General features: G+C 41.5%; 1 protein-coding gene across 1 annotated transcript in view; it reads right to left on the bottom strand.

Annotated features, from left to right (window-relative positions):
- Positions 1–2,764, bottom strand: part of ARPC2 (actin related protein 2/3 complex subunit 2) — a 29,493-nt gene extending 26,729 nt beyond the window's left edge. Inside the window, exons 1-2 of the mRNA XM_045481224.1 lie at positions 2,618–2,764; positions 2,320–2,401 (exon numbers count right to left, since the gene is read on the bottom strand). Coding sequence (XP_045337180.1) covers positions 2,320–2,393 — 74 coding nt within the window. The 5' untranslated portion in view covers positions 2,394–2,401; positions 2,618–2,764. The remainder of the gene's footprint in view (positions 1–2,319; positions 2,402–2,617) is intronic.
- Between the last annotated feature and the right edge of the window lie 11,735 nt (positions 2,765–14,499).

The raw sequence follows: 14,499 nt of genomic DNA, 5'->3' as shown, positions 1-14,499 counted from the left end.
AAACCTCTCAAATTTCCAGGGTTTCTCCTCCCAGCTACTCCCCTTCTTTAATGCCTTTCTCCCATCTCCATCCTAACACATCTCACCCTTTGGCTCCTCTGTAACTTTTGCCAATAGGTTTTCTCAGAAAGGCGTCCTTCCTCTGTTCCCGCTTGGGGCACTGGAAGAATCCCATAAATGTTTATGATGATCACACTACTCATTTTTTGCTAGAAGTTCTGGAGTAGTAGCCATGTGCCTTGATAAATACGTTAACTACTTCAATGCTGCCTCACCCGTGTATGCCTGGAAACTCACAATGGGCTTAGATGCCAGCTTCTGCTGGGTGTTACATCTACAATCCCAGGAAAGCCCCACTTCCTAGGCCTGACAGCAGGGTCTCTTTTCAAAGATTTTCAAAGTGCTTTTCAACAGAATATGTTTTGGGCCCACCTATTTAAAGTCACTTATCAAAGGGAAGACAGGCCATAGTAAAGCCTAAACTTGCTGCCCTGCCCTAATATCCAACACTGCTGGAACATATGCTTTGTTAAGAAATGTCCTAGAAATTCCAACTTATGCTTCCAGACTTGAGTGCCTATTTTAATTCCTCTGAAAGAGCATTTGTAAGAGTTAATTTTCTAAAAGGAAAAGAGCTGACGTTCTGGATAATGGGCTTCAATTTGGAATCACAAATACACAAACAGATATGAATGTACTTCTACACTACAAGGCATGCTTCTACTTGAAAATGAACAGGCATTTATCTTGTCAATCGGCTTATAACTACCCAGATCTCATTCTTTGCTAGTCTGAACTCGAAAACGCATTTAACAGGTTCAGCTGTGAAAATGCAGAAGTTAATTCAACTTCCTCCTCTGTGCTACACTGCTCAAAAAAGTACACAGCAATCACCCAAAATAAGACTCTGATCTGATTGACTTGAACCCTTAAAATGCAAAGAATCTGGCCTAAAATATAAGCAACTAAGCCCGTGGCAGGAAACAGTAGCTACAGCTTACTGTATGCGTTACTTCATGGAAAGCCATGCTTTATTTTACAGATAAAATCTGTAACCTTACTAAAAGGGACAGGAGACACAGTATGTTCCATTTAAGCAGTGAGTTAGAAGTCTTTTTTTTAATGCCAAGCCACAAGTTCATTATGACTACTTAGAATTTCCCCTCTACCAATCCTCTCCCGTCTGCAGATCTCCAGGCACTCACTTTCCCATCACTAGTTCCCAGTTCACCAGAAAGTTTGCACTTATTTCCTCAACTGTGCAACCAAGATGTGAAGCCCCATCCTCACAATGGAGAAGTGAGGCAAAGGGACTGACTATGTACAGGCCACCAAAAATTCAAAGCTAAAACCAAATCTTCGGCTCACGTTTTAAACATTACAGAGCAAAGCAGCTTTGGGGGAGGAGGTTGTTTTCTACAGATTCCCGTGTTTCACAGAGAAGACTGCCTTGGAAACATGTGCTAAGCCTACCTTTAAAAAGGCCAGTGGTAAAAAAGGTGATCTAAGAATCACCTTTATATATAGACTTTGGATTCTTGTTAAGTGTGTACCTGGGCCAGGATTACCACGGAAGAAATCACAGACCAGGGATCTTGTATAAGAGTTTAAAAGATAAATGGGTGGGGAAAGTTGAATTAGAACCTCAGAAGAGAGATAAGGAAGGGGTGTGGATTGGGAGACTATAAGCTTTGCTTGAGAAAGATGTAACAAAATGGCCAAAGTGTCTTACAGCACTGTTCCGAACAAGGGAAACCAGAGAAGTCGCATTTGTCGGGCTGCAAGACTGAATCTGCTTTCAGTCTTGCCTCCTGCTCCTTTAGACGAAGAGGTGGGGGGGTGGGGAGCGAGAAGGCTGGTGATGATCTGGGCCTGAATCTTCTTCCCTCCTCCAGTCCTGGGAATTCCTGGAAACTCCTTTCAATCCAATCCCAAAGGAGCTTTCTTCGGGTTCAGAACAATGACGGGGACTACAGAAGGAAGGGGTCCCCCCTGCTCGCTCCAGAAGGCAATGGGATACCCCGGCCAGAGTTCCGGGCCCGGCAGTCCTCACGTCCTACAGGTCTCCTGCCCTTTGGCACTCACACTCCTGTCCACTCGCCGCTTCCGCATCCCTCCACGGAGCCTCTCCCCACGCATCTCTGCCCCTCACCCCACCGCGCCCAGTCGCCTCCCACGTCTACCCCGCCGGGGCCGTCCCCACACCCGGCCAGGTCTCCCACCTCGTGCCTCCAAGACTGGGGGACTGAGCGATACTAGGGACTAACGTGGGTCAACTCTGCCTCCCCCGCCACCCCCCGGCCCCGGGCGCGCGCTCACCCGGCGGCCGCGTTCTCGAACTTGAGCGCGAGCGTCTCCTCGATGATGCGGTTGTTCACCTCCAGCAGGATCATGGCGGCGGCTGCCCCGGGCAGGGGAAGGAGAAACAAGGGACGGTGAGGGTGGGTAAGGGAGAAAAGGACGGAGGGAGCGGCCCTGCTGCCCCCTGAGGAGGGGGGTTGGGTGGGGTAGGAGGTTAGGGGAAAAGGGGAGAGGGACCAGGGTGGGGGGAAGGGGAAGACGCGAGCGCTCGCCCGCGCACGCACTGGCTGTGGAGACACCCACCCACCCGACCGACCTGGCCCCCGAAGCCTGAACCCGCCTGCCGAGCCGCCGCCGCCGCCGCTGCCGCCTCACCGACAAGCCCGGTCCCCGCCCAGCCCCCGGCTCTAGCCGGCCACTTCCGCTCTCACACCCACTTCCGCTCGCTGCCCGGACGCGCGGCCCCGCGGCGCCATTTCCGCTTCGACCCCTCGTGCACGCGCACGCAGGGTCGCCGCGGAGGCTGGGGTTGCGTGGCGCATGCGCGACCCTCACCCCCTCCCCCGGTCGCCTCTGCCTTCCCACAGTTCCCCCTCGCTTACAGCCTTTGCGAGTTTGTTTCCAAGCGGGCTGTCATTCCCCAAAGCCTGCTTCACTGTCCAGCGCCTCCCAACCGTTCGTCCCAGAGGTCCAGCTCCACCCTTCCGGTCTTGTCGTTTCAAAGACCCCGGCGTCTTCTCCCAGGCGGTTCCTTTGCTCTCAGTTGTGTGTCCCTTACTCATGCCGCACTAATGGCTGTCCAGCGGCACTACCACGAATTCACGAATTCATTTCTCCAACAAATATTTAGTGGGCTTGTGCTCTGTGCTGGGGGCGCAGTGGTGAACCGTACGACGTCCTGCCCTCGTGGAGCTTATAGTTTGGTAAAGGAAGCATAACAAATTCTCAATTATAGAACTACAAATTGTTAAATGTGTAATGGCGGAAAGGAATGAGAAGTCACCTTGGTGAATATGTATCCCCGGGTCTTGTCATGTCTCCGTTTATGTGCCTGGGGAGCTGCCCCTGGGTGCCAAGAACATGATTTCTGTCTTTGAGACCCTTAACCTAACTACCTCTTCCAGAGACCTACCTACCTTCATACTCATCTGTATCCAGAATCTGCACCTTCTGTCTGTCTGTGTGTCTTGTTCTGTATTTTCCATCCTCTGGGGGAATCTAACAAACTTAGTTAAATCTCTTCTACTTGCACTGACTTATTTTCTGCTATGTACTCTTGGGGTAAGAGTGGGAAAATCCAAAAAATGAACAAAAACTAGTCCTTGTCATCAAGGCCCACACAGCTCTTTAAAACATTTCTTATAGGCTAACATTTTAGCATTAATGTTTATTCAATTAAAATACTACATATCCATAGTGTAAAAATACATACATAAACTAAAAGTCTTGTAATGAAAAAAGCAGTTCCCTGGCCTACTTTTTAAAAGCAATATCTTTAACTCTTACATATTCATCCTGATTCCATCCATATATCGAAACAAATGCTTTTACTATTCTTGATTTGTTAATTTTAAGCATTATCTGTTGACTTCCTGCTATGATAGATAAGAACATGACCTTTCACTTCTGCCCCTGCCCCCCACAAAGTTATGTAACAATTTTGGGTGAAACCAATAATCAGCATTTAAATTATTATGTATGCAAATATTATTTACCAATGAGCTCCAAAGTAGATTACAACCATGCCTTCTAGCTTATACAGGCCTTCATTTTTCTTAGAGTTAACTATTGCCTTTTTTCTCTCTTGTCAATTTCCCATATTATCTACAGTTGCCTGCCCATCCCCTCTGTAAGTACTCTAAGACTTTGTCAAAGTCTAGCAATATTTTCCATGTACTCAAATACATAAGTTCCACTTTTTCTCTGGAGTCTTTGTCCCAGAGCCCTCCTGTCTCTTATTTCAATCTGGATTGACTGCTCTCCAGACTTGCTGTACAGTTGTCATTCTGGGATTTTCCTTCACTGCTGTTCTGGGCTGTTTTGCCCATTTCCTGGATCCCATGTCTTCCTCTTTCTTGGTTTACTTCCTTGTTTTGCTAAAGTACCTTCTTTAGTAACTTCCTAAGGAAGGGACTTAATTAAGGGCTATGTTGTTGGAATCTTTGCATATTTGAAAATAGCTTTTTTTTTTTTTTTTTTTTTAAGTGATCTCTAAGCCTAAAGTACAGCGCTAACTCAGGACTCCAAGATCAAGAGTCACATGCTCTACCAACTAGCCAACCAGGTGCCCCCATATTTGAAAATATCTTTGTTCTAACACTTGAATTGTAGTTTGACTGTGTTAAAAAGAAACCCCAAAATGGGACACCTGGGTGGCTCAGTGGGATAAGCGTCCAACTTTGGCTCAGGTCATGATCTCGCGGTTCACAAGTTTGAGCCCCGCGTAGGGCCCTTGCTGACAGCTCAGAACCTGGAGCCTGCTTCAGATTCTGTGTCTCCCTCTTGCTCTGTCCCTCCCCCACTCACGCTCTGCCTCTCTCTCTCTCATGAAAGTAAATGAACATTAAAAAAAAAAAAACTTAAAAAAAAAAAAAAGAAAAAAGAAACCCAAACTCGTGTTACTTAGGCCAACTCACCAAAGAAGGGCTTAATACCTAACCAAATTACACTTTCAACCTCCCTCAGAAGTTTAGTCTTTAGTCAGGAATTTTCTGATCAGCACCAATCAGGTTATCAGTGTCATGGACCTTCTTGATCCCCTAAAGGAAGATGAGGTAATGCACCTACTAAGACCCTTTTGTTCCCAAGTGAAGGTGAGACTTCACCTGAAATAATCCTCTTTTCTCTTCAGGGCTTCCTTGTCCTGCCTTTTGAAACCTGTCCTTTTCTATAGCCCCTCAGAGCTCCCCTCTACTTGCTGGGTGGGATGTTGCCTGATTCATGAATTGTTTAATAAAGCCAATTAAATCTTCAAATTTACTCGGTTAAATTTTGTTTTCTTAACAGCTGGTTATTGATTTCAAATTTGAAAATAATTTTTCCTCATAATTTTGAGTATTATTTCATGTTATTCGGCCTTTCAGGGCTGCTATATAAAAAGTCTGATTCCTGGGGCTCCTAGCTCAGTCAGTTAAGTGTCTGACTTCGGCTCAGGTCATGATCTTGCAGTCTGTGGGTTCTGTGGGTTCAAGTCCTGCATCGGGCTCTGTATTGACAGCTCAGAGCCTGGAGCCTGCTTCAGATTCTGTGTCTCCATCTCTCTCTGCCCCTCCCCTGCTGTGCTCTCTCTCTCTCTCTCTCTCAAAAAAAAAAATAAATGTAAAAAAATTTTTTTAAAAAAGTCTGATTCCCACTCGTATTCCTGATCCTTTGTATCTTCCCCATCTCTAGAAGCATTCAAATTTTCTCTTTAAGCTATTGTTTGGAAATTGTATAATGATGTATTTTGCTATGACTCTTAATGTTTCTGTGCTGAGCACTCATTCAAAAGGGAAACTCAGGGGTGCCTGGGTGGCTCAGTCAGTTGAGCGACTGATTCGGCTCAGGTCATGATCTCAGGGTTTGGGAGTTTGAGCCCCGCATCGGGCTCTGTGCTGCCAGCTCAGAGCCTGGAGCCTGCTCCTGATTCTGTGTCTCCTTCTCTCTCTGACCCTCCCCCACTCATGCTCTGTCTCTCTCTGCCTCAGAAATAAATAAACATTAAAAACATTTTTTTTTTTAAACAAAAGGGAAACTCATGTACTTCAGTTTAGGAGGAAACTTTCTTCAATTATTTCCTTGATCATTTCTTCTCTATTTTCTTTGTTCTCTTTCTGGAATTCCTGTTACTTAGAAATTTGATTTCTGGACCAATCCTTTAATTTTCTTTTCTATTTCCTATTTCTTTGGGTTTTGTTTGTTTGATTGACTTTTATTTTTAATAGTAGTAAAATATACATAACATGAAATTTGACATCTTAGCCATTAAAAATTTTTCTTTAATCTTTATTTTTGAGAGAGAGAGAGAGCAGGGGAGGGGCAGAGATAGAGGGAGACACAGAATCTGAAGCAGGCTCCAGGCTCTGAGCTGTCAACACAGAGCCCTATGCAGTACTCGAACCCACAGAACCCACAGACTGCGAGATCATGACCTGAGCTGAAATTGGACACTTAACCAACAGAGCTACCCAGGTGCCCCAACATCTTAGCCATTTTTAAGTGTAAAGTTCAGTAGCATTAAAAATGTTCACATTGTTGTACAATTACTTGTTTTGTCTTGCAAAACTGAAAACTCTCTACCCGTTGTTTGTTTGTTTTTGTTGTCCTACTTTTCTGGGATATTTCCTAGTCATTACCTTCAACCATTTTAAGTTTCAGTTTTCCTATCTTTATTTCCCAAGACCTTTTTTTTAAAAAAAAAATTTTTTTTTTCAACGTTTATTTTTGGGACAGAGAGAGACAGAGCATGAACGGGGGAGGGGCAGAGAGAGAGGGAGACACAGAATCCGAAACAGGCTCCAGGCTCTGAGCCATCAGCCCAGAGCCTGACGCGGGGCTCGAACTCACGGACCGCGAGATCGTGACCTGGCTGAAGTCGGACGCTCAACCGACTGCGCCACCCAGGCGCCCCTCCCAAGACCTTTTTAATGAATGACCTCACCCCATATTATTCTCTCTTTGTTTTATGGACAGGAATACAGGAATATCTTCTATCTCTCTGGATGCTACAGCGTGTTTGTTTTTATTTTTTCTTCTGCTCTCTGCTATGATCTGTTTCTTTGGGTCCTTTTTAATGCTAATTTATTTAGGTGTTTTCTTTTATGTTAATGGCCATCCTCTAAAGTCTGGCCACTTTAGCAGTCTGTCTGTATTTAAGAATGAGACTAAAAAAACTGAGTGGAGACTTGAGTATATGGGCAGGATGAGTTCCTTAATGCCTTGCTACTCAAGAGGGACTAGCGGCATTGGCTTCATCTGAGAACTTTTTGGACATGCACAATTTCAGTCTCCATTAGAAACTACAGATTTAGAATATGCATTTTAACAAAATTACCAGGGGATTTAAATGTACATTATGTTGTGAGAAGCACTGGATTAATGGGCTTCACCATAAGGTGCAACAATGATGTGCTAGATTTCATTGGGGGCCCATAAATGTCAATATTGGGAGGTCTTTTCTCTGGAGAAGAATCTTCAAGTTGTGTTGGGAGCTTATAAATTTGGCATTCCCAGACTATATGGGGGGTAGGGAAGAATGCTTTGAATCCCAGCTGACTTCCGCTTAATCCCATTATTAGCCCTGTGTCTCCCCACTGCCTTCCACTGGGCTAGAGTCTATAGAAAATAAATCTTTAGTGGTGGAGGGGGTGGAAGGAGGGTGGGTGGGGTGGGAAAGGGTATAATCCCTTGACTACTAGTGGACTTAGAATTCCAAAACTTTTGATACAGATTTTCTTCCCATTTTCTTTATCTTGCTTTTGGTTTATTTAAATTTATGACTAATAGAAGCTGTATCTTTGTACTACCACCCACTTTTCTTGAATCTTAACATATTATAATTAAACTTACTGCAGAGCTTCATGAAAAGAAATACAGTTGAAACTTCCTGAGAATCCCACCCAATTCCATTCCTTTCGCTCCTTCCTCCTCCACTCCATAAAGGCACACCCTGCATGTGGTGTTTATCCTTCTCATGCATGTTTTTACACTTCCACTGCATAAATATGTATCCATAAACAATGTATAGCATTTTTGCATATTTTAAGCTTTTAATAGTTTTATACTGTACATCTCCTTTGAAACTTGTTTCTTTTAGTCAACAATATATTTTTGAGATTTACCTATGTTGTTACATGTAGGTGTTTTAACTGTGATATAGCTTTCCAATGTACAATTATACATTATGATATTAAAGGTATTCATCCATTATCCTATTGAAGGACACTAACGTTTTTTCCAGTATTTCTGCTATTACAAGCAATGCTGCTTTGAACATTTTTGTACCTATTTCCTACGTACAGATGTGACGATTTCTTTAGAGTATGTTCCTTGGAATGTAACTGCTAATATGTAGGCTACAGATATCTTAAACTTTGCCAGATGTTGCCAAATTGCTACTAAGTAGTTGTACTGATTTGTACTTCTACTGGCAATGTATGAGGGTTCTCATTGCTCCCTGTCCTCACTAGCACTTGGTATTGTCAGCCTTTGAAGTGGATGGATATGAAAAAGCATCTGATTGTTTTAAAAATAAGAATTAGTTAGGCAGAAAGAGAGGGATGTATGAAGGCCTAAAAGCAAGAGAATGTGATATCTTGCAGAAAGTGAAAATAGACCAATAATTGTGGGGTCTGGAGGGGGCATGTGCCAAGTAATTAACAGCTGGAGGCACAATAATAGCTAACATATATTGCAGTTGAGGATTTATTCTGTGGTAGGCTGTTTGAAGAGCTTTACATGTATTATCTCATTAAGGCCCTGGGACAACTCTAAGAAGTAGGTACTCCTATTACCTCATTTTTTAGATAAGGAAACCGGTGCTGAGAGGCTGAAGAATGGTATCCAAAGTCATATATGTGGCTGGTCACTGTGCTGAGATATAGACCCCAAATGTCATGCTCTTGACCACTATGTAATATTGGTATCCATTGCTGAACTGGATAGTTCTGTATCTTAGTTCAAGTGTGATAAAATCAAAGTATAAAAAAACTAGACCTAACACTCCATTAAAAATGATGATAACAGATTCTTGACTGAACCTTCATCCTGCTGAACACTGATGGCCAAAGTAGGGAAATTGACTGTTCTAAAATAGCCAGAAATATGTTGCTTTTAGTCTTAAAGTTAGAGACTGGAGCTCATCCTGGGATTGGGGACCTGTCTGGCTATCTTGGGATCTACTCTTCAACCTTCTTTACTCTCACATCAGCTAGACCCCCTTGCACTCAGACTTTGGTGGCTAATAAGGAAGCCCAGAAGGAGGAGAAAGGAGAGAGGGAGAGAAAGAGACAGAGGTGGAGGGGGGAGAGACAGAGGGAGAGAGAGAAATCAGGGTATTTAATCCTCTGCTTTCTCCTCCTTGTGAGGTTTCCTCAGGCTGGCTGTGTCCTTCAACCAAATGTCATTCCTCCTCTCAAGGTGACCACCTTAGCACAACTCTTCCCTTCCTTCAGTGCCTGGTAACCACCTCTTTTCCTCAACCCTTAGGGCCTAGAGGTGGTACCAGCTTGGTTGCTGTTAGTCCTTGGTTACTGCACTCTCTCTTGTGGTTCCCATATATCCACACTTTGTAAATAGTCCTTTGTTAATACACCCTCTTTGAGTTATCCTGTCTTAAGTCTCCCATCTGTTTCCTGTGGGATCAAGACTAATATGGGGTGGAGAGTGATACTTCCATGATATCACTGTGAAGTGAAGTTATCCAGTGAAGTTAGGAAGCTCCAGGAATTGGTCCCTTTACTGAAACAACTACTGAGCTGGCAAGAGCTCTCAGAATCAATTATTTGGAACTTTGGAGCCTAGTTGAACACTTGCAGTATCTAAGGGAGTGATCGATGAAGGAAGATGCTTTTGTTGAGTATGCTCACCACCCCCCACACCCACAGCAGGTAGTCAGATGGATCATTCCACATTCATGGTGTGGCTACTTGATTCAAGTGTGGGCAACAGCGACTTGTCCTGCAAAAAAAATCAGAGTTCTGTGTTTTGATCCGCTTGGCAGTTTGCTAATAGGTATGCACTGAGGCTGCTCATCATTTCAACTCCCATAGGCCTTGCAGAAGTGTCTTCCCCAGTTGTGTCAATTGAGAAGTTTTAAAGAAACAGGACACCCCTTTCCTTTATTTTCCTTTCCATTCCTTTCCTTTCTGGATCCAGGCATTTGAGAAAATCTCTGTCAGGTCACTGGCTGACTACAGAGATAAAAAATGAGGCTTCAATGACTACACAAAATAAATATTATAATTTTTATAAAAATAGTTTGGGAAAGGCACTAAATAAACAGATGACTGCAACCTTCCTGAAGCAATAACAACAATTCCTGTGTAGGGGAGGATCTGATTTCCATAGTTACCACTTTAACATTCAAAATTCCCAATTCTCATATAAAATTACAAAGTATACAAAGAAACCAGAAAGTATGGCCTATTCATAGTAAAGAAGAGGAGAAATTGATAGAAACCATCCCTGAGGAAACTTAGACATTAGACTTCCTAGAAAAATACTTAAACTGTCTTAAATATACTCAAAGAGCTGAAGGAAACCATGCACAAATAACTAAATGAAATCAGGAGAATGATGTATGAATAAGAATATAATATCAATAAAGAGATAAACAATTATAAACAGGAACCAAATAGAAATTCTGGACCTGAAAAGCATAAGAGTAGTTTATCAGAAGACCTGAGTAGGTTGAAGAAAGAATCAGTAAACTTGAAGATAGGGCACATTAAAATTACCTACTATGAGGAACAGAAAGCAAAGAGAATGAAGAATAATGAACAGGGACTAAGGGAGATATAGGACACCATCAAGAATTTCAGCATATACATTATGGGAATCCCAGAAGGAAAAGAGATAAAGGGGGAAAATATTTGAAGAAATAATGGTGACAAACATTATAAATTTGTTGGAAGTCATGAATATACACCATCCAGTAAGCTCTGAGAACTCAAAGCAGGATAAACTCAGAGATCCATACTGAAATACATTATAAACAAATGGTTGAAAGCTAAAAACAGAGAAAATACTGAAAGGAGCAAGAGAGAAGTGGCTTGTCATTTACAAGAGATTGTCAATTAGACTTAATGCTGTTTTCTCATCTGAAAACATAGAGGTCAGAAGGCAGTGGAACGATGTCTTTAAAGTGTTGAAAGAAAAAAACTACCAATCAAGAATTCCATATCCAGCAAAACTATCCTTAAAAAAAAGTGAAGGGGGAATTAAGACAATCCCAGATAAACAAAAACAAATGGAATTCATTATTTGTAGACCTGCACACGGGGAATGCTAACAAGAGTCTTTTCAGGCTGAAACAAAAATATCCTAGATAAGATTATTGGTAAAGGTAACAGCATAGATAAACATAAAAGCTACTGTTACTGTATTTTTTAATGTAACTTTTTATTTTTATTTAATATTTTTATTTAATGTAACTTTTTAAATTTCCTATATGATGCATAAAATAATTATACATCTATGTTAACAGGCACACAATAAAGATGTCACCTGTGACAATGACAAAATAAAGAGGGGATAGAGCTGGACAGAAGTAGAGTAAATGTATGCTACTGAAGTAAGTTGATATTAACTTAAACTAGATTTTTAAAATTTAGGGTGTCATTTGTAATCTCCATGGTAACCACCAAGATAATAACTGAAAAAATGTATGGGAAAGGAAATGAAGAAGGAATCAAAATTGTACACTAGAAAAATCAGTCAAACATAAAATTAGGCAGTATTGGAGGAAATAAAGACCAAAAAAGATATAAGACATAGAGAAAACAAACAGCACATAGTAGAAGTAAGTCCTTCATTATCAGCAATCATTAACATTTTTTTATTTTTAAAGTTTATTTATTTATATATTAAAATTTTTTAAATCTTTGTTTATTTTTGAGAGAGAGAGAAAGACAGAGACAGACAGAGAGACAGAGCATGAGCAGGGGAGGGGCTGAGAGAGAGGGAGACACAGAATCTGAAGCAGGCTCCAGGCTCTGAGCTGTCAGCACAGAACCCCGTGTGGGGCTTGAACCCACCAGCTGTGAGACCATGACCTGAGCTGAAGTTGGACGCTTAACTGACAAAGCCACCCAGGTGCCCCTAAAGTTTATTTATTTATATTGAGAGAGAGAGCATGCATGAGGTAGGGGCAGAGAGAGAGGGAGAGAGAATCCCAAGCAGGATCTGCGCTGACACAGCATGGAGCCCGATGTGAGGCTCAAACCCATGAACCGTAAGATCGTGACCTGAGCCAAAATCAAGAGTCAGGCACTTAACTGACTGAGCCAGCCAGGCGCACCCCCCACCCCAACTTCCTGCAGTAATCATTTTTAAAAAATGCTTATTTCTGAGAGACAGAGAGACAGAGAGGGCGGGGAGGGGCAGAAAGAGAGGGAGAGAGAGGATCCAAAGTGGGCTCTGTGCTATAGCAGAGAGCCTCATGTGGAGCTCGAACTCCCAAAGGCCGGATCATGACCTGAGCTGAAGTCAGATGCTTAACTGACTGAGCCACCCAGGTGCCCTTCAGTAATCATTTTAAATGTAAATTGGATAAACTCACTTATTTTTTTTAATTTTTATTTATTTTTATTCCAAAAGACTCATTTTAGATACAAAGACAAAGAAGCTAAGAGTGAAGGGATGGAAAAAGATATTCCATGTGAATACTAACCAAAAGAGAGCTGGGTGGTTATACTACGATCAGAAAAGTAGATTTTGTCAGGGGGGAAGAAAAGTAGATTTTAAGTTAAAAGTTGTTACAAGACAAAAAGAAGGACATTATATGTAGATAGAAGGGTCAATTCATAAAGAAGATGTAACAATTATAAACATAAACACTAAACAACAGACCCCCCCCCCAAATATCTGAAACAAATATTGACAGAATTGAAGAGAGAAATAGTTCTACAATAACAGATAGAGTTGGATTTTAGTATACCACTTTCAATAATGGGTTAAACATCTGGACAGAAGATCAATAGGGAAATAGAGGACTTGAAGAACACTATAAACCAACTAAATTTGACAAATATATACAGAACGCTCCACTCTACAACAGCAAATATACATTCTTCTCAACTGTACATGGCACATTCTCCAGGATAGACCATGTGTCAGGTCATAAAAACATCTTAATAAATTAAAAAAGATCGATATCATACAAAAGATTTTCTCCAGCCACTAGAGAATGGATCTAGAAATCGGTAGCCGATGGAAAACTGGAAAAATCACAAATGCACAGAAATTAAACAACACACTCTTTAATAACCAACACATCAAAGAAGAAATCACTGGAGAAATTAGAAAATACTTTGAGATGCATAAAAACAAAAGCACAGTATAGCAAAATGGATAGGATGTGGTAAAGGCAGTGCTCAGCAGGAAATTTATAATTGCAAATGTCTACATTAAGAAGGAAGATCTCAAAACAACACCTTAACTTTACACCGTAAGGGACTGGAACAAGAAGAGCACACTGAATATGAAACTGGCAAAAGGAAGGAAATGATAAAGGTTAGAGCATAGATAAATAGAGAATAGAAAGACAATAAGGAAAAACAATGGCACCAAAAGAAAAGTTTTCTTTGAAGAGATAATAAAATGGACAAACATTTTAGCTTAACTAAGAAAAAAAAGAGACAAGATGCAAATTACTAAAGCTAGATATGAAAATGGGGACCTTACAGAAATTATAAATATTTTTAAAAAACTTTTTTAAACATTTATTTTTGAGAGACAGAGACAGAGCATGAGCACAGGAGGAACAGAGAGAGAGGAAGACAGAATCCAAAGCAGGCCCCAGGCTCTGAGCTGTCAGCACAGAGCCGGATGCGGGGTTCGAACTCATGAACTGCGAGATCATGACCTGAGCTGAAATAGAGTTGGACGCTTAACTGACTGAGCCACCCAGGCGCCCCAGAAATTAAAAGTATTTTTAGGATTATTATGGATAATTGTATGCCAACAAGTTAGACAATGCAGATGAAATGAACAAATTCTTAGAGACACACAAGTTACCCAAGAACCAGTAGAAAATATTGATAGACCTATAACAAGATGTTGAAGTAGTAATAAAAAAACCTCACCAGAAAGAAAAGTCATTAATTAATTAAGGTGTAATTAACAAACAGTATTATTACTAATTTCAAGAGTACTATATAATGATTCAACAATCACTCAGTGCTCACCCCAGTAAGTGTAATCACCATCTGTCATCAAACAATGTTATTACCATCTTAGTGACTATTTTCCCTATGCCATATGTTTCAACTCTCTCACTTATTTATTTTGTAACTGGAAGTTTGTACTTCTTAATGTCCTTTATCTATTTCAGCCACCCCAGCCCAGCTCCCCTCTGAAAGACAAGAAAAATTTGCTAATTTTTTAAATGTTTATTTATTTATTTTTGAGGGAGAGAGAGAGAGAGAGAGAGAGTGCAAGAGGGAGCACATATGCACATGCAAGCAGGGGGAGGGGCAGAGAGAGAGAGGGAGACTGAAT

The sequence above is a fragment of the Leopardus geoffroyi genome, chromosome C1, assembly GCF_018350155.1.
Source record: "Leopardus geoffroyi isolate Oge1 chromosome C1, O.geoffroyi_Oge1_pat1.0, whole genome shotgun sequence".
NCBI classification, from domain to species: domain Eukaryota; kingdom Metazoa; phylum Chordata; class Mammalia; order Carnivora; family Felidae; genus Leopardus; species Leopardus geoffroyi.
The sequence above is the reverse complement of the archived record's forward strand: the minus strand, read 5'-3'. Positions and strand labels throughout refer to the sequence as shown.